The sequence below is a fragment of the Hemitrygon akajei genome, chromosome 2 (assembly GCF_048418815.1).
Source record: "Hemitrygon akajei chromosome 2, sHemAka1.3, whole genome shotgun sequence".
Lineage (NCBI taxonomy): Eukaryota > Metazoa > Chordata > Chondrichthyes > Myliobatiformes > Dasyatidae > Hemitrygon > Hemitrygon akajei.
In genome coordinates, this window is record NC_133125.1 from 146,053,193 (window position 1) to 146,073,144 (window position 19,952).

Sequence of the window (19,952 nt, forward strand, 5' to 3'; positions counted from 1 at the left end):
CAAACCTACCAGTGTGAAAAACTTGACGAGGGCCTTTACCACAACTTTTGCTTTGATGCTTCTAAGAACACAGCCTCAGGGAACCTAGACGCAGCACACATAACAGTTAGCAAGTACTGATAACCAGCTGCAGTCTTTGGTAACGGACCCACACAGTCCACCAACACTCGGGAAAATGGTTCACCGACAACAGGTATCGGCCAAAGTGGCACTTTTGGGATGGCCTGGTTAGGTTTCCCCACCACCTGGCACGCATGACACCCTCTATACTCAGTAACTGACAATATCTTTCCTCATGTTAGGCCAATAAAATTCCCTCATAATCATGTGCACTGGTTTCTTTACTCTGAAATGTCCACCCAAAGGCATCTTGTGAGCCAGGTTTAAAATTGCAGCCCTGTAAACTTTTGGAACCACTACCTGATGCACAATCGCCCAATCCTCATTTGCAGGCACCATAGCGGGTCTCCACTTCCTCATCAACACCCCACCTTTAATGTAATATCCCACTGCCTCATTCTGAATTTCCTCTTCAGAGAGAGCTGTCTCTTTCAAAGCCACAATTTCTACATCTTTATTCTATTCCTCTATAAATTCTTTCCTCGATAAAGACGTCTTTTTCACCCTCCTTACTCTCCTCAGCCTTACCACCCTCTAAGTCCTGTTGATACACAGACGGTAAGAAAGTCTCGGACAAATCAACATTTGTATCAGCAGCCTTTTCGACGTGCTTCTAGTTACTGCTCAGGCAGGACAAACTTCAGAATCTATGGGTGGGTCCTCAGTAGCCGCAGGCTTACTCGTTAGCTGAACTGCTGGATACACGTCTTCACCTGCAAGGTCATTACTGAGTAAGACATCAAAATTGTCTATCAGTAGTTCAGACCGCATCCCTATTGTGACTGGTCTGGATACCAAGTCACATTTCAGAATTATCTTAGGTATCAAAGGTAATTATCAAAGGTACGGCCTCAGTCCCTTTTCCAATACCTTTGATAATATTCACTTCACCAGTCTCCATTTCTGTATCAAATTCCAACACACTCTTTAAGATTAATGACTGAAAAGCTCCAGTATCTCCCCAGATTCTCACTGGAACCGGGGTTGACCCCTCCTTTACAGACACAAACCCATTTGAAATAAATCTCTTGTGTCCTTCTTGAACTCGGTCTGACCCCTCCTTTCTTAGTGGTATTTTAATCGGCTGGACACAGGCAGTTGGGGTTGACGCCTTTCCTTTTCCCTTGCCTCTTTTTTAGAAACACCTAGAGGCCACATGTCTGGGCTTCCCACAATGGAAACACGTTAAACTGGGGAACTTTCCTCCCGACTGCTTCTCTTCCTCCTTATCTTTTCTGTTAGTCCCCGGCTTACTTTCTGGGTTAGCCGGTGGGCTATCTCTGTTATCCCTGCTACCCCTTTGATAGCTCTTGCTTGGGGAAAACTTTACCTTGTGGGTTAAAGCATACTCATCTGCTAACTTAGCAGATTCTGACAGGGTCTTAACCTCTTTCTCATTCAGGTATGTCCTTATGTTGTCAGGGACACAATTTTTAAATTCTTCAATCAAGATCAACTCCCTCAATTTGCCAACATCCACACCCACCTCTTCCAAAGCGCACCAACGGTCAAAGTACACACATTTCTCCTGGACAAATTCCACAAACGTTTGGTTCCAATGCTTCCTCAAACCTCTGAACTTTTGTCGTTACGCCTCTGGAACCAACTCATAAGCCGTAAGTATAGCACCTTTCACTTCATCATAATCATCTGCGTCTTCCGCAGACAACTCCGAATATGCTCATTGAGCCTTCCCCTTAAGTACACTTTGTAACAACACAGCCCACTTATCTCTCAGCCAGTGCTGATTCACGGCCACTTTTTCAAAATGTAGGAAGTACCTATCGATTTCTGTCTCCTCAAATGGAGGTACCAACTTTCTCGACTAACATTAAACCTCTCCCCATGATCTGCCATGTAATCCTCATGTTGCCATTTATCTTTCTCCAACTGTCTCTGTCTTTCTGCTTCTTCTCTCTGTTTCTTTGCTTCTTCCCCCTCTAACTTAATTCTCTCTAGCCTCATCTGTTTCAGAAGTATCTGCACCTCCCCTTTCCCTATAGGAAAGCCCTCTAATGCCTCCTCATCAAATTCCTCTGTGGAGACATAATATTCAGCTATTTTCCATTGAATTTCTGTCTTTGTCATACCCTTCTTGACCTCTGTGAGTTTGAATGCATTAACAACTTCCCACAACTCATTCTTTTTAGCTTTCCTTAAGCCCGCAGGGTCTGGTCTTGCCAGAAAATCCACAACATCCATTTCTGCTGTTTTTCCACATGACCAAATCAAAATAAGGGATTTTCCCCAATCAAGTCAAACAAGCCCCACACAATTTGTTCAAATCCCGGACGCAGGCCCCAATTTTGGACGCGTACCCCGTGACGGGTTAAAGAACCAGCAGAAATGGAAAACACATTGGAGTCTGGTATTGCTAATAACTAATAGTGTTTATTAGTAAACTACGCAATACAGTACTATAAATGCAAACATCTTAAACAGGTTAGCAATGATATACAGGTACATAAGTGTGGAAATAGGAACCAAACTAGGCTCTTTCAAACCTAGAGGTAAATGGGTACAGTCTTACGATGATGAAGAGAGTTCAGTTCAGTTCAAGGTATTAGTTGAGTAACGTTGGAGAGAGAGAGCAAGAGAGAGGTGAGAGGTGAACGGATGCCGTCAATTCTTCCCGTTGTCCTCCAAAATCCTGTTGTAGTCGCCGACTATGGCCATACCATGTACAACCGTTCTTCAGTGACGGAATTATCACCCAGGTGAAGGTGGACACACAAACAATTCCCGACAGGTCACACCTTTTCACACTGCCAGAGCCACTGATCGATTTCCCCGAATCGATCCTCCAAAAACCCCACCTTCCTGTGGGTGTAACAAAGCTCATTCAGTGTCTGAAACTGTCTGTCTGTGTAACAGCGGACCTGGTTTTTATCTCCACATACTGGACACCAGCTGTCCATCAACCTCCTCTACTCTGCTCTCTCTATAGGAACTTATACAAGCAGGCAAATGTCCTTGCGGAAAGGTAAACAACTTTCAGAGAAACCATAACATCAATCTTTCGAGCATTCTCTATCTCCTCTCTCTCACTGCGTTGGACGCCTCCCTCTCTCTCTTAATATCAGCACAGTTCTTAGGGTCAATTCTGGACCCCATCATAAACTAGGGTCGCCCCTGACACACATTACCAGAAAATGGTGTTAGGTAGATTGATGGGACTGAAGGCTGATAAATCCCCAGGGCCTGATGGTCTGCATCCCAGGGTACTTAAGGAGGTGGCTCTAGAAATTGTGGATGCATTGGTAATCATTTTCCGATGTTCTATAGATTCAGGATCAGTTCCTGAGGATCGGAGGGTGGCTAATGTTATCCCACTTTTTAAGAAAGGAGGGAGAGAGAAAACAGGGAATTATAGACTGGTTAGCCTGACATCAGAGGTGGGGAAGATGCTGGAGTCAATTATAAAAGATGAAATAGTGGCACATTTGGATAGCAGTAACAGGATCGGTCCGAGTCAGCATGGATTTACAAAGGGGAAATCATGCTTGACTAATCTGGAATTTTTTGAGAATGTATCTATGAAAATGGACAAGGGAGAGCCAGTGTATGTAGTGCACCTGGACTTTCAGAAAGCCTTTGATAAGGTCCCACATAGGAGATTAGTGGGCAAAATTAGAGCACATGGTATTGGGGGTAGGGTACTAACATGGATAGAAAATTGGTTGGCAGACAGAAAACAAAGAGTAGGGATGAACAGGTCCTTTTCCGAATGGCAGGCAGTGGCTAGTGGGGTACTGCAAGGCTTGGTGCTGGGACCACAGCTATTTATAATATACATTAATGATTTAGATGATGGGATTAAAAGTAACATTAGCAAATTTGCAGATGACACAAAGCTGGGTGGCAGTGTGAAATATGAGGATGATGTTAGGAGAATGAGGGTGACTTGGACAGGTTGGGTGAGTGGGCAGATACATGGCAGATGCAGTTTAATGTGGATAAATGTGAGGTTATCCACTTTGGTGTCAAGAACAGGAAGGCAGATTACTATCTGAATGGTGTCGTTAGGAAAAGGGGAAGTACAACGAGATCTAGGTGTCCTTGTTCATCAGTCACTGAAAGTAAGCATACAGATACAGCAGGCAGTGAAGGAAGCTAATGGCATGTTGGCCATCATAACAAGGGGAGTTGAGTATAGGAGCAAAGAGGTCCTTCTGCAGTTGTACAGGGCCCTGGTGAGACCACACCTGGAGTATTGTGTTCAAATTCGAGGAAGGACATTCTAGCTATAGAGGGAGTGCAGTGTAGGTTCCCGAAGTTGATTCCCGGGATGGCGGGACTGTCATATGTTGTCCCCTCATTCTCTCTCTCTCTCTCTCTCCATTTTCTCTCCTCATTGTTCTTGTGATACTTAATAATGATCATAAGCAATGTGTTTTATGCCTTCTTCTTGACTTCCAAGGAATCTCAGAACCAGATCATTAGGATCCAAAATACTTTATTAAACACAAACATCATATGTACATTAGTCTAAGTTACACTGAAAACCACCCGACTGTGCCCGAGTAGACACCATCAGGACATCCCGCTGTTCACGACTCCACCTCTGTTTCCACCACCCCCTCGTCCAACTGCTCACTCCCTGCATCCGGGCTGTGCATGTGGAGCAGCCGGTGGTAGCTGCTACCCTTCTCCTGGAGCTGCTGGGGCGTCCCCTCCTCCACCACCTTCCCCCCCTCCAACACCACGATCCGATCGGCTCTCTCCATCGTACTCGGCCGGTGTGCGATTACCAGCACGGCCCGCTCCTCAGCTCGGCTGTACACCGACTGGTGGACCTGCAGTGACAGAGAGACAGGGGTTACAAAGAGTGGGGCAGGGGAGGGGGGAAGAGGAGAGGAGAAAGGGGTAATGTAGGAGGGGCAGGGTGAAGTGAAAGTGACAATGATCACAGTGTGTACAGGATGAATGGACCGACAGATACAGAGTGGACAGGGATTAGAGAGACAGGATGGGAAAGAAAGTCAGGAGAGAGATAGGGAAACAAAAGCAGATGCTGGAAATCCAGAACAACACACACAAAATGCTGAAGGAACTCAGCAGGTCAGGCATCATCTATGGAAATGATGCTACACACTGTCCTTACACATCTGGAGTAGAAGTATGCTTATGTTCGACAAGAAGCTCAGAGACCTCGGCCTTGACCCTGCCTTGTGCAACTGGATCCTGGACTTCCTGTCAGATCCCCAGCAGGGCTCCCTCACCTCTGACCCTCTGACTCTCAACACTCAACCCCTCAGGGCTGTGTACTAAGCCCCTTCCTTTACTCCCTGTATACCCATGACTGTGTCACCACCCACAGCTCCAATCTGCTAATTAAATTTGCCAATGACACTACATTGATTGGCCTAATCTCAAAGAATAATGAGGCAGCCTACAAAGAAGTCATCACATTGAAACAGTGGTGTCAAGAAAACAACCTCTTCCTCAATGTCATAAAAACAAAGAAGCTGGTTGTGGATTACAGGAGCAATGGAGCCAGTCTAACCCCTATTGACATCAATGGATCTGGGGTTGAGAGGGTGAACAGCTTTAGGTTCCTCGGCATCCACATCACCGAGGATCCCACGTGATCTGTGCACACCAGCTGTGTGGTGAATAAGGCACAACAGCGCCTCTTTCACCTCAGAAGGTTGAGGAAGTTTGGTATGGGTCCCCAAATCCTAAGAACTTTCTATAGGGGCACAATTTGAGAGCATCCTGACTGGCTGCATCACTGCTTGGTATGGGAACTGTACTTCCCTCAATCACAGGACTCTGCAGAGAGTGGTGCCGACAGCCCAGTGCATCTGTACATGAGAACATAAAAAATAGGAGCAAGAGTAGGCCATCCAGCCCATCGAGCCTACCCTGTCATTCAATGAGATCATGGCTGATCTGTCCGTAAACTCAGCTCCATCTACCTGCGTTTTCCCCATAACCCTTAATTTCCCTACTATGTAAAAATCCATCCAACTGTATCTTAAATATATTTAGTGAAGAAGCCTCAACTACTTCCCTGGGCAGAGAATTTCACAGGTCCACCACCCTCTGGGAAAAACAGTTTCTCCTCATCTCCATCCTAAACCTTCTCCCCTGAACCTTGAGGCAATGTCCCCTAGTTCTAGTCTCACCTACCAATGGAAACAACTTTCCTACTTCTATCCTATCTATCCCTTTCAAAATTTTGTATGTGTCCATAAGATCCCCTCTCATTCTTCTGAATTCGAGAGAATACAGTCCTAGGCGACTCAATCTCTCCTCATACGTTAACCCCTTCATCTCTGGAATCAATCTGGTGAACCTTCTCTGCACTGCCTCCAAAGCTAGTATATCCTTCCTCAAGTATGGAGACCAGAACTGCACACAGTACTCCAGGTGCAGCCTCACCAGTACCCTGTATAGTTGCAGCATGACCTCCCTGCTCTTGAATTCAATTCCTCCAGCAATGAAGGCCAACATTCCGTTTGCCTTCTTAATAACCTGTTGTACCTGCAAGCCAACTTTTTGCGATTTATGCACAAGCACTCCCAAGTCCCTCTGCACAACAGCATGTTGTAATCTTTCAACATTTAAATAATAATCTGCTCTTCTATTACTCCTTCCAAAGTGGATGATCTCACATTTACCAACGTTGTATTCCATCTGCCAGACCTTGGCCCACTCACTTAACCTATCTATATCCCCCTGTGGACTCTCCACATCCCCTGTACAATTTGCTTTTCCACTCAATTTAGTGTCATCAGTGAATTTTGCTACACCACACTCAGTCCCCTCTTCGAAATCATCAATGTAAATCGTAAACAGCACCGACCCCTGTGGCAAACCCACTCACAACTGACCGCCAACTGGAGAAACGTCCATTTATACCAACTCTCTGCCTTCTATCGGTTAACCAATCCACTATCCGTGCCAATACACTTCCTCCAACTCCATGTATCTGTATCTTATTTATAAGTCTCTTGTGCTGCACCTTATCAAACGCCTTCTGGAAATCCAAGAAAACGATATCCACCTGTTCCCCTCTATCCACTGCATTCATTATGTCCTCAAAGACTCCAGTAAGTTTGTCAAACAGGACCTGCCCTTTCTGAATCCATGATGCGACTGTCTATGGAACCCCTCCTTTCTAAATGTCTCGCTATTCCTTAATGACAGCTTCAAGCATTTTCCTGACTACAGCTGTTAAGCTAACTGGCCTATCGTTGTCTGTCTTTTGCCTACATCCTTTTTTAAAAAGTGGCATGACACTTGCTGTCTTCCAATCCACTGGAACCTGCCCACAGTCTAGAGAATTTTGGTAAATGATCGCCAACGCGTCTACTATAACCTCCGCCAATTCCCTCAGCACCCTGGGATGCATCCCATCAGGACCAGGGGACTTATCTACCTTCAGGCCCTCTAGTTTGCTCATCACTATCTCTTTAGTGACAGTGATTTTACCGAAGTCCTCACCTCCCATTTCGTTCACAACTTCATTCTTTGGCATATTAGACGTGTCCTCCATCGTGAACACCGACACAAAATAGTTGTTCAATGCCTCAGCCATTTCCTTATCACCCAGTATCAATTTCCCCTTCTCGTCTTCCAAGGGACCTGCATACTTTAGCCACCCTCTTCTGCCTTATATATTTATAAAAACTTTTGCTGTTTTTATATTTTGTGCTAATTTACTTTTAAGTACAGGTTTCCCCCGGGTGGCACGTGGCCAAGTGGTGAAGGTGTTGGACTAGCGATCTGAAGGTCGTGAGTTCGAGCCCCAGCCAGGGTAACATGTTGTGTCCTTGAGCAAGGCACTTAACCACACATTGCTCCAGTCCGCCCAGCTGAAAATGGGTACCGGCAAAAATGCTGGGGGTTAACCTCGCGATAGACTGGCGTACTGTCCGGGGGAGAGTCTCGTACTCTCAGTCGCTTCACGTCACGGAAACCGGAAACAAGCACCGGCCTGATGAGCCTATACGGTTCGGGACAGACTTTAACAGGTTCCCCCTGCTATCCGAAGTTAGAGCGTTCCTATGAAATGGTTCGTAAGCCGGAATGTTGTAAAGTAAAGAAGCAATTACCATTTATTTATAAGGGAAAAATTTGTGAGCATTCGCACACCCAAAAGATAACCTACTGAATCATGCCAAATAACACATAAAACCTATAATAACATAACCTATAGTAAAAGCAGGAATGATATGATAAATACACAGCCTATATAAAGTAGAAATACTTTTCTGCAATCATTCCAGCACTGTGAATCGCAGCGAAAATCTCACACAATTGCTTCATGTTCAGTTCCTGGACGACTTCACTTTTGGGCTGTTCGCTACTGTGTTCGGTTTCAATTGTTATCCTTTCCTCTTCATCAGCTCTTCATCTGCAGTTCTTGGTCATGGGATGCCAAAACCTCTTCAACATTACCTTCATCAACTTCCACAAATCCAACCTCCTTAACCAAACTCACTATTGCTGTATTTATTGTTGATGGTTCAAAGCCTTTAAAATCGTTCACTGCTTCGGGACACAGTTTCTTCCAAATGCCATTTCTCATCGAGACTGTTAGCCTATCGAGAGCATCTCCAGTGTTGGCGATTGCCAGTTTTATATTGTACTCTTTCCAGATCTCTCGCAAAGATGCTTCGGAGTTGCCCTCTCTGTCAATGGCACTTACAATAAAACGCATCACATTTTGCGTATAGTAAGCCTTGATTGTGGCTATTAGGCCTTGGTCACACGGCTGCAGCAACGATGTCGTATTCGGTGGTAAGAACGCAACACGAATGTTACCGCCATACTCGGTAATGCCAGGTGGATGAGCAACACAATTATCGACAATCACACAACACTTATTATCGAGGTTATTTTCTTTACAGTATTTTTCAACAAAGGGACTAATGTATCCACTCATGTACTCAGAAAAAACACTTGGGTATTCCAACCACTTGGATGTGAATGGAACACAACGGGAAGTGTTTTCTTACCAACATCTTTAAATGCCCTCTGATTTTCTGAATGGTACACTAGTAGAGGCTTAAGGACAGCATCACCAGTGGCGTTAATAATAGGCATTAGGGTAAACCTGTCTTTCGATGTCTTGTGTCCCTTAGCCTGCTTTTCTTCTATCGAAATAAATGTCTTGCTCGGCAATTTTTTCCAATAAATTGCAGTTTTGTCACAGTTAAACACTTACTTATACGAATAACCACCTTCTGTAATTACTTCCGTCAGTTCTGCTGGGAACTTTTTGGCAGCTTCAATATCAGCCGAAGCACTCTCTCCAGTAAACTTTAAGCTATGAAGCTGCCCTCACCTCAGAAACCGGTCAAACCACCCATGACTACCTTTAAATTCCACTTTCACAACACTTTTACCACCATCATCCAGTGCTTTCTGTTTCGGCTTATTAACAAGACTGACTGATTTCTCCTTAAGTATGAGATAATTTAACGGAACACCACACTTTGTACACCCATCAATCCACTCAAGCAATAGACTTCCCATTTTATCCGTTATTAGATGCCGACTAAAAGAGACCACTTTGCTACGAGCAGAACCAACAGTAACATCGGCACCTTTCAAAATTCTTTCTCTCTGCGTATAAATAGTGTGAATGGTGGACGCAGACAAATTCAACGAGCGGACAATACCATTACTTTGTTCACCACGAACAAAACGCTTAATTATGTCTAATTTTATGCTAAGTTTAATACCCTTACGAACACTTTTAGGCTTTTTCTATACAGGTACCTTAGAACTTATCTTGCTAATGGATGCACAAAATAAATCGACGTACAGTAAAGCACAGATGCTCACAGGTACATGTATAAGCAATGGAGGCTACATGCAGTTCCAAGGGAGAAGCTTGGCTGTTTGGGGTGCGCACTGTCTTTTCTCGCACACTGCATTTTTTGTAACAGTGAAAACACCTTCTGTTAGCGAAAGCAGATAACTAATGTAGGTCTTTCGTAACATTGAGGTGTCATAAAGCGAACATTCAAAAAACGGGGGCCACCTATAGTACTTAATTTACTCTGTCTTCCCTTTCCTTTTTCTAGTTTAGTTGTTCTTTGTTGCTTTTTAGTTTTCCCAATCCTCCAGTCTCCCATTATTCTTTGCGACTTTGTACACGAGCTTTTAATTTGATACCATCTTTTATTTCCTTAATTATCCAAGGCTGGCTCTCCCCACAGTAACTGTTCTTACTTTTGACTGGAATATACTTTTGTTGAGCACTGTGAAAAATCTCTTTGAAAGCTTTACACTGTTCCTCAACTGTCCTACCAAATAGCCTGTGCTCCCAGTCCACATTATCCAACTCCTCCCTCATCCTGTTGCAGTCTCCCTTGTTCAAGCATAATACACTAGTTTTAGATCTAATTATTTCATCCTCCATCTGAATGCAAAATTCAATCATACTATGATCACTCTTTCCAAGAGGATCCTGACTACAAGATCATTAATCTTAACCATCTCTTTGCACAGGACTAGTTCTAAGATAACATTTTCCCTTGTAGGTTCACTAACATGCTGCTCAAGAAAACCATCACGGATGCATTCTATGAAGTCCTCCTCAAGATTTCCTTGACCAACTTGATTCACCCAATCTATGTGGAAGTTAAAATCCCCCATGACAACTGCCGTTCTGTTCTTACAAGCCTCAGTTATTTCTTGGTTAATCGCCTCTGCCACTGCAATATTTTTATTAGGTGGCCTATAGACAACACTCACCGGTGATATTTTTTTCCCTTTACTATTCTTAATCTCTACCCAGATGGACTCAATATTCTGCTCCATAGATCTTATATCATCTCTCAGAATCGCCTTGATTTCATCCTTAATTAAGAGTGCCACCCCACCTCCTCTGCCTTCCTGCCTATCTTTCAGATAATACCCTTGGATGTTTAATTCCCAGTCATCTCCATCTTGCAACCAGATTTCTGTAATGGCCACTAAATCATATGCCTTGGTACTGATCTGTGTCACAAGCTCACTAACCTTGTTTCTAATACTATGGGCATTTAGATAAAGTGCCCTCATACTCATTGTCCTTTCAGAATCTAGTGACCTATGCAATTTTTGCTTTTTACTTTTAGGCACTCTACTCTTACTTTTTTCTTCACTAATTCCAGCTTTGGTCTCTGCATCACTTCCCTCTTCTTTTCTGTAGATGTGAACGTCCCACTATTCAGGACATTTACAGAGACAAGTGTGTAAAAAGGGCCTGAAGGATCACTGGGGACCCAAGTCACCCCAACCACAAACTGTTCCAACTGCCACCATCCGGGAAACGGTACTGCATCATAAAAGCCAGGACCAACAGAGTCTGGGACAGCTTCTTCCACCAGGCCATCAGACTGATTAATTCACGCTGACACAATTCTATTTCTGTGCTATATTGACTGTCCTGTTGTACACATTATTTATTACAAATTACCATAAATTGCACATTTAGATGGAGACATGTTATGAAGATTTTTACTCCTCACGTATGTGAAGGATGTAAGAAAAAAAGACAATTCAATTCAGTCCGAGACCCTCCTTGGAAAATGCCAGAATAATTCTCACGAGTAGCTCAGATTCACACTCCATAGCATTGGCGAGAGTGACCGCGGTACTGACTGTGTTGGGATGGGGTCAGCGGGTACTGACGGTTGGGGTGCGGGTCCCGGGTACTGACTGGGAGTCGGGGTGGGGGTCCAGTACTGACTGTGTCGGGGTGGGGGTCCGTGGTACTGACGGGGAGTTGTGATGGGGGTCCTGGGTACTGACTGAGAGTTGGGATGGGGGTCCATGGTACTGACTGTGTGGAGATGGGGGTCCGGTACTGATGGGGAGTTGTGATGGGGGTCCGTGGTACTGACTGTGTTGTGATGGGGGTCCGGTACTGACTGTGTTGGGGTGGGGGTCCTGGGTACTGACTGAGAGTTGGGATGGGGGGTCTGGTACTGACTGTGTTGGGGTGGGGGTCCGGGGTACTGACGAGGTTTTAGGGTGGGGGTCCGCGGTACTGACAAGGTGTTAGGGTGGGGGTCCGCGGTACTGACTGGGAGTTGGGTGGGGGTCCGCGGTACTGACTGGGAGTCGGGGTGGGGGTCTGCGGTACTGACTGGGAGTTGGGGTGGGGGTCCGTGGTACTGACTAGGAGTTGGGTGGGGGTCCGCGGTACTGACTGGGAGTTGGGTGGGGGTCCGCGGTACTGACTGGGAGTCGGGGTGGGGGTCTGCGGTACTGACGAGGCGTTGGGGTGGGGGTCCGCGGTACTGACTGGGAGTTGGGGTGGGGGTCCGTGGTACTGACTAGGAGTTGGGTGGGGGTCCGCGGTACTGACTGGGAGTTGGGTGGGGGTCCGCGGTACTGACTGGGAGTCGGGGTGGGGGTCTGCGGTACTGACGAGGCGTTGGGGTGGGGGTCCGCGGTACTGACTGGGAGTTGGGGTGGGGGTCCGCGGTACTGACGAGGCGTTGGGGTGGGGGTCCGCGGTACTGACTGGGAGTTGGGGTGGGGGTCCGCGGTACTGACGAGGCGTTGGGGTGGGGGTCCGCGGTACTGACTGGGAGTCGGGGTGGGGGTCTGCGGTACTGACAAGGTGTTGGGGTGGGGGTCCGCGGTACTGACAAGGTGTTGGGGTAGGGGTCCGCGGTACTCACCATGTGCTCAGTCTCATTGTCCAGGCAGCTTGTCGCATCGTCCAGAACGAGGACCCGAGGGTCTCGGATCAGAGCTCGGGCAATGGCCACTCGCTGCTTCTGTCCCCCCGAGAGTTGTCCCCCCTTTTCACCGGCATCTGTGGACAGAGAGGGGGAGAGTGGTCATGGGGATGTAGGGATTGGGAATTGCTTGATCATAGGTTCCACCACGTTATACTGGGTGAGGGAGCGGTAATGCTCACAGCAAAGAGCTTCCTGAAATGCAAACCCTTCCTTGTCCTCACCCCCTTCTGCCCCACTGGTGTTATCACAGCTATATCATCTCTCACATTTATCCTTCCTTTAGCCTGGGCTCACCCCTCACCTGCACTCTCTCCACCTCAGAACCCATCAACTCTTCTCGCTCCCTCTTCCATCCTCCTCACCCACACTCACCCCCCCTCAGCCACTTTCACTTCCACAACCTGGCTCACTCCTCAACCCTATCCCAGGCTCACTCAGATTCACACTCACTCCCTCACCTCACCCACAATTTTCTTCTTCTCTGTCTCCCATCAGACCACCTCTCACTCTCCATATCCTCATTCTGAGTCTCCCCTCTTAATTCCCCTCTCCGCCTTAGTTCTCACTCTGCCCTCCCTCCTCATTCCATTCCCTACTCTTTCCTCTCATTTCCCCTCTCTCCCCTTCAAATCTCACTCCAATCTCTCTCCCACTTTCTTCTCAGTCCTAGTTCCTTTGGGTATAAAATATAAAATAATCTTTTAACTTGTTTTTGGTTGGAGCGACCGAGGGGAAAAACAAAACCCCCTTATTGAGTGTGTCAGAAATCACTCAAAATTAGAACTACAGTTCACAGCTCCCACTTACCACCCTCCCGCTCAAAGCTCAACCCTCTCTCCCCACGCCCCCCTCACCTGTGCTGTACCCGTCCTTCAGCGCTGTGATGAACTGGTGTGCACAGGCATCTCTCGCTGCGTTGGCGACACATTCAGCGGAGACATCCTCCAGTCCGTAGGCGATGTTCTCCTCCACCGACCGAGCGAACAACACCGGCTCTTGGCTCACCAAGGCCACCTGGACAACATTGTCAGTGAAACCAGGGCGGAGGGGGAGGGCCAGGGAAGGGAATGTTTACAGCAACCCCTCAAAGGGGTACAGAGAGTGCGAGGGAGAACAGAAGACGGGCAGGCCAGTTGGCTCACGCTTGTGCCTGATTGATCTACATTGTTCCTCCCCACCCACCCCATCACGTGCCTGATTAAATGACTCTTTAACGACGTGATTATATTGGGCCAAGTGTTCTAAACACCTATACTGTGTAAAGAAAATCTTGCCCCACAAACTCCCTTTATATGTTCACCCCCTCACCTTAAACCTCTACCTTGTAGAAAGGAGCAGGTTCCAGTTTGGCACATTGACCATTGCCATTCCAGTGCATTATGCCAAAATAACGTAGAGTTTATGTGTCAGACACCTCATACTTTCCATGTGTCTGAGCCTCTGCTCCTCGACCTGGGTCCTAGAACCCATCCCCCTCCAATGCTGCCACTGCGCGCGCGCGCACGCACGCACGCACGCACACACGCACACACGCACACACACCATTTTCATTACTGATTCTCCCTTTTCAATGGCCCAAATACAGACCCACCCCTCTGTTTCTCCCCCCAAGTCTGTCCCAGGTTTTAACCTCCCCATTACCCCGTGTACGACCCCTTCCTCCTTCACTGGCCCATGTGTCACCCCCTCTCCACCCTGAGAGTGATTCCCCACACCAATCCATGTTTGATCCCACTCGCCATCTCATATGTGACCCCCCCTTACCTTGCTGTGGTAATACTTGTGCTCGTACTCCTCGATGGGGATCCCATCCAGCAGGATCTGTCCCGACTGGGGCTGATAGAAACGTTGCAGGAGGGACACACAGGTGGTTTTCCCCGCAGCCGAGGCCCCCGCCAGGGCCGTCACCTCCCCACTCCGCACCTCAAAGGACACATTCTGCAAAAATAACATCTGGCCTCATTACGGGGGTCTGACCTTCACTCACATTACCCCGGTAATGAAGTCAGGAACGGGAGTGGGTACAGGAGTGAGGAATGGGGAAGGAGAAAGGAGGGAGGTGGATGAGGTAGGACAGTGGGAGGTGGAGAGAGAACGGATGGTGAGGGGGCTAGTGGGGGAGAGGTTCGTGGGGGTGGGTTATGTGCAAGGGAGGAGTGAGAAGAGGAAGATGGGAGGTATAGGAACTGGAAAGAGGATCCACATACACAAAACACAAGCGAACACTGTGCTGAGGTAGCCATGAGTGGGGTGGTGGAGGGTCCACATGCAGGGGGGTGCGTGCACAGGGAGCTGTGTACAGAGAAAGTCTGTGTTGAGTAAACCATGTGCTCGATGAGCTGTGTACGGGTTGACAGTTGAGCAGGGTGGTCGTCATGGCTACAGGGTGCTGGGGGAAGACTGGCAGTGTTTAGATGACGTATCCGCCATTTACATGATTTTTGGGGAATTAGTAACAACACCCTGAGGGTGAGTGAAGCCATTGGTTTACAGCAGTGAGGGTGGAATTGTGCTGGTGGTGAATACTGGGTTTTGCACTGTGGCTGATTGCTTCTGGACGATTTACAGTGGATCCACACTTCCATTATTATTAAAGATTCAGAAGTTGAATTCAGTAGTTGAATATCTTCCCTGGCACAGGGTTGAGCAAATCTAAGAGATCAGGGAACTGTGGGCAAAGGAGGACTGGCAGAGGGGAGGAACTGAGACCGGGTCAGACCAGCTGAGGTCACATTGAATGGCTGGGCAGGCTGAAAGAGCTGAGTGGCTTTCCATTGTTTTAGTATTCTTCTGGAACTCACTAATCTTCCTCTGAAAACATCTCCCCCAACTACGTCACCAGAATTAATGTCAGCAATAAACCCAGATGTTCTGTCCTCTGTCCCTCCCTCAGGGCAAACTGAAGGCCACTAAAGATCTATTGGTCACTGATACTGAGTGGACACAGGCTAACCTCACTCTGACCAATTCCTCACCCAGGCTCTGACCTCTATCACAATTGCTCACTGGCTGTAAACCTTCCTGTCCATGTGGACAAGTCCTGATCTGCCTCGTTTCGGTGAAGTACCCTGTATGCAGTGTGGAATGAGCCACCTTACCTTCAACACTGGAACATCTGGCTGCTTGGGGTAGGCAAATGTCACATTCCTGAACTCGATGTGTGCCTTCAGCTTTGCTGGCCTGAGGGTCCCCACAGGGGGCATGGCAGGCTTGCGATCCATGTACTCGAAAACTTTCTCCGAGGCCCCAACAGCTTTCTTCACATGAGGGTAGACGTGGAGTAGGGCCTGTAGTGAGACACAACAGAGCTTACTGCAATCCACACTGCTGGAGACAGGTTAACAATCAGAGACGTCAATAAACACAGCAGAGACAGAGACAACTCCTCAAAACAAGATCACCTGGACTCCCACCCCACTCGGCTATCGATTCAAGTATCAATCAGTCAATATCTGATGACTGTCGGTTGGTGTCCAGTTATTGAACTGTGACACTAGCTACCAAAATCAAAACTGTTTATTGTCAGTCTTCAGTACATGGGAGTAAAGGAGAATGAAATGATTCTTACTCCAGATCCGATGTAGCATAAAAAACAAAATAAATATAAATAAAAAGGCAATCCTATGTAACACAATGTACGAGAAATTGTTATGTTTGGCTGTGCTCACGACTATGTGGCTAGGCATAGCTCAAATGCCATCTATAAATTTGCTGATGATACAACCATTGTTGGTAGAATCTCAGGTGGTGACGAGAGGGCGTACAGGAGTGAGATATGCCAACTAGTGGAATGGTGCCACAGCAACAACCTGGCACTGAATGTCAGTAAGACAAAAGAGCTGATTGTGGTCTTCAGGAAGGGTAAGATGAAGGAACACATACCAATCCTCATAGAGGGATCAGAAGTGGAGAGAGTAAGCAGTTTCAAGTTCCTGGGTGTCAAGATCTCTGAGAATCTAACCTAGTCCCAACATATAGATGCAGTTATAAAGAAGGCAAGACAGCAACTATATTTCATTAGGAATCTGAAGAGATTTGTTATGTCAACAAATACACTCAAAAACTTCTATAGTTGTACCATGGAGAGCATTCTGACAGGCTGCATCACTGTCTGGTATGGGGGGGAAGGGTACTGTACAGGACCGTAAGAAGCTGTAGAGCGTTGTAAATTTAGTCAGTTCCATCTTGGGTACTAGCCTACAAAGTACCCAGGACATCTTTAGGGAGTGGTGTCTCAGAAAGGCAGTGTCCATTAGATAGACAGATAGATAGATAGATAGATACTTTATTCATCCCCATGGGGAAATTCAACCTTTTTTCCAATGTCCCATACACTTGTTGTAGCAAAAACTAATTACATACAATACTTAACTCAGTAAAAATATGATATGCATCTAAATCACTAACTCAAAAAGCATTAATAATAGCTTTAAAAAAAAAGTTCTTAAGTCCTGGCTGTTGAATTGTAAAGCCTAATGGCATTGGGGAGTATTGACCTCTTCATCCTGTCTGAGGAGCATTATTAAGGACCTCCAGCACACGGGGCATGCCCTTTTCTTACTGTTACCATCAGGTAGGTGGTACAGAAGCCTGAAGGCACACACTCAGCGATTCAGGAACAGCTGCTTCCCCTCTGCCATCCGATTCTTAAATGGACACTGAATCTTTGGATACTACCTCACTTTTTAAATATACATTATTTCTAGTTTTAGCACTATTTTTAATCTATTCAATATACACATACTGTAATTGATTTATTTACTATTATTATTATTATTATTTTTCTCTTCTATATTATGTATTGCATTGAACTGCTGCTGCTAAGTTAACAAATTTCACAACACATGCCGGTGATAATAAACCTGATTCTGATTTACCGATTAGCTAAGAGACATTACCAAGCCTGCCATGCCCCCTGTGGGGACCCTCAGGCCAGCAAAGCTGAAGGCACACATCGAGTTCAGGAATGTGACATTTGCCTACCCCAAGCAGCCAGATGTTCTGGTGTTGAAGGTAAGGTGACTCATTCCACACCACACTCAGGGTACTTCACCGAAACGAGGCAGATCAGGACATCCATGTGGACAGGAAGGTTTACAGCAAGTGAGTAAGGTGACTCATTCCACACCGCACTCAGGGTACTTCACCGAAACGAGTGTATAAAGTGACACTAGGTGCCAGAGTATCTGAACAGAAGGTGACTTTGACAGGAAATGATAAAGTGACCAAGAGACTCTCTGCAAGAGAGACTCATCTAGCTATTAGCAGGGAATATGAAAGCTGGAGAGGTGGGGTGATAAATAGATGGAGGTGTTGATCAGCCTAACGGCTTGAGGTAAGTAAGGCATAACTGTAACTTACTGTAAGGCGTAAGTAACTGTTTTGAATCCAATAGTCTAGGTGTAGATGCTGCATAACCTTTTCACTGATAAGAGTGGGACAAACAGTTCATAAATAGGGTGGGTGAGATATTGCTGGCCTTTGTCAGGCACCTTTCTGTAGACATGTCCTTGATGGCAGCTAGGCTGGTGCTGGTGATGCATTGGGCAGTTTTAATCACTTGTCACAGAGCCCTCCTGTGTGTCACAGTGCAGTTTCTGTACCACACAGTGATGCACTATGTTAGAATACCCTCAACGTGCATTTGTAGAAGTTTGTGTGTACTGGTGTACATGGACCAGCTCTCTTCAGCATCCTCAGAAAGCAGAGGTGTTGGTGACTGTGGGGCGATGAGAGGTTGTGTGAGACGTACTCTCCCAGGAGTTTGAGGAATTAAGGGTTTTGGGGAAAAGGCAGGTAGATGGAGCTGAGTTTACAGACAGATCAGCCATGATCTTATTGAATGACAGGGCAGGCTCGATGGGCCGGATGTCGTACTCCTGCTCCTATTTCTTATGTTGCTGATAACGAGGAAGTGGTTATTTGCCTGGTGCCAAGCCCTGAACTCCCCTACCCCCTCTCATTGTAGTCACAGAGTCACACAATACAGAAACAGGCCCTTCAGTCTGTGCCCATCATCAGCCGCCATTTACACCAGTCGTGTTCCTGGCCAAAGTCCCAGCAACTTTCCCCGGATTAATTATGTACGGCACGATCTGCCTGGACGGCATTCAAACTAAAGCTTTTCACTGCATCTTGGTTCACGTGACAATGGTACCGATTATTAATGACCCCCCCACCCATCCCTCACCAACATACCGAGGGAAATTACGTCCCAGTCACTGGGATGTGGGTGGAAACAGGGGCACCCAAGGAGAACCCACACAGTCGCAGAGAGAACATGCAAACTCCACACAGACAGCATCAAACTCAGGTCTCTGATGCTGTGAGACAGCAGGTCCAGATACTGATCTGTGGTCGTTAGACAGAAGATGAAGCACACAGGAAGGATCTGGAGCTGAGAACCAGGTGTCTGAATGTCAGGAAGATTATTTGATTGATTGCTGTCTGGTCGCTGGGATGTTTAGCTGTCTGGGTCCAAAGAGGGTGAGTGTCTGAGTCCGAAGAGGGTGAGTGTCCGAGTCCGAAGAGGGTGAGTGTCCGAGTCCGAAGAGGGTGGGTGTCTGAGTGTCTGGCCGTCTGGGATAAGGATGAGTGTAGTCCCTGTCACTCACCTCAATGGCCGAGGTAAACTGCAGTTCATAGAGGATGAAGGAGACAAGACCACCACTTGTCACTCTGCCGTCTGTCACTAGCGAGCCCCCGTAGAACAGGATGCTGACCTTCAGTAACAAGCCGGAGAGCTGCAAAGGAAGAGGCAGCGTTCCATGAGACAATGGCAATAACCACGAGACACAGACACCCATCCAGACATCCACCCTGACAGACAGACACTCACCCCAGAGACAGAAACCAATCCCAGACACCCACCTCAGACCCAGAGGAACCTGCCTGAGAGAGACACCCAACAGAGACAGACCACCCACAACAAATAGCGCTGCTCCCGCCAGACAGACATACCCAAAAGACAGATACCCACCCAGAGAGATAGATACCCACTACAGACGGAACCCCTGATAGACCCCCTCAAAACAGACAGAATTGCCCCCACTCCCAAGACAGACAGAAACTTGCACTCCTTTGAGAGACACCAGCCAATCCTGAGAGACATCCAGCCACCAAGAGACAAACGGC

The 19,952-nt window shown here is 46.9% G+C and overlaps 1 protein-coding gene across 1 annotated transcript in view; it reads right to left on the bottom strand.

Annotated features, from left to right (window-relative positions):
- Positions 1–4,559: 4,559 nt before the first annotated feature.
- tap1 (transporter 1, ATP-binding cassette, sub-family B (MDR/TAP)) overlaps positions 4,560–19,952 on the bottom strand; it is a 28,911-nt gene continuing 13,518 nt past the window's right edge. Inside the window, exons 5-10 of the mRNA XM_073029327.1 lie at positions 19,433–19,561; positions 15,917–16,105; positions 14,583–14,756; positions 13,673–13,832; positions 12,756–12,892; positions 4,560–4,916 (exon numbers count right to left, since the gene is read on the bottom strand). Of these exons, the coding sequence (XP_072885428.1) occupies positions 4,671–4,916; positions 12,756–12,892; positions 13,673–13,832; positions 14,583–14,756; positions 15,917–16,105; positions 19,433–19,561 (1,035 nt within the window). The 3' untranslated portion in view covers positions 4,560–4,670. The remainder of the gene's footprint in view (positions 4,917–12,755; positions 12,893–13,672; positions 13,833–14,582; positions 14,757–15,916; positions 16,106–19,432; positions 19,562–19,952) is intronic.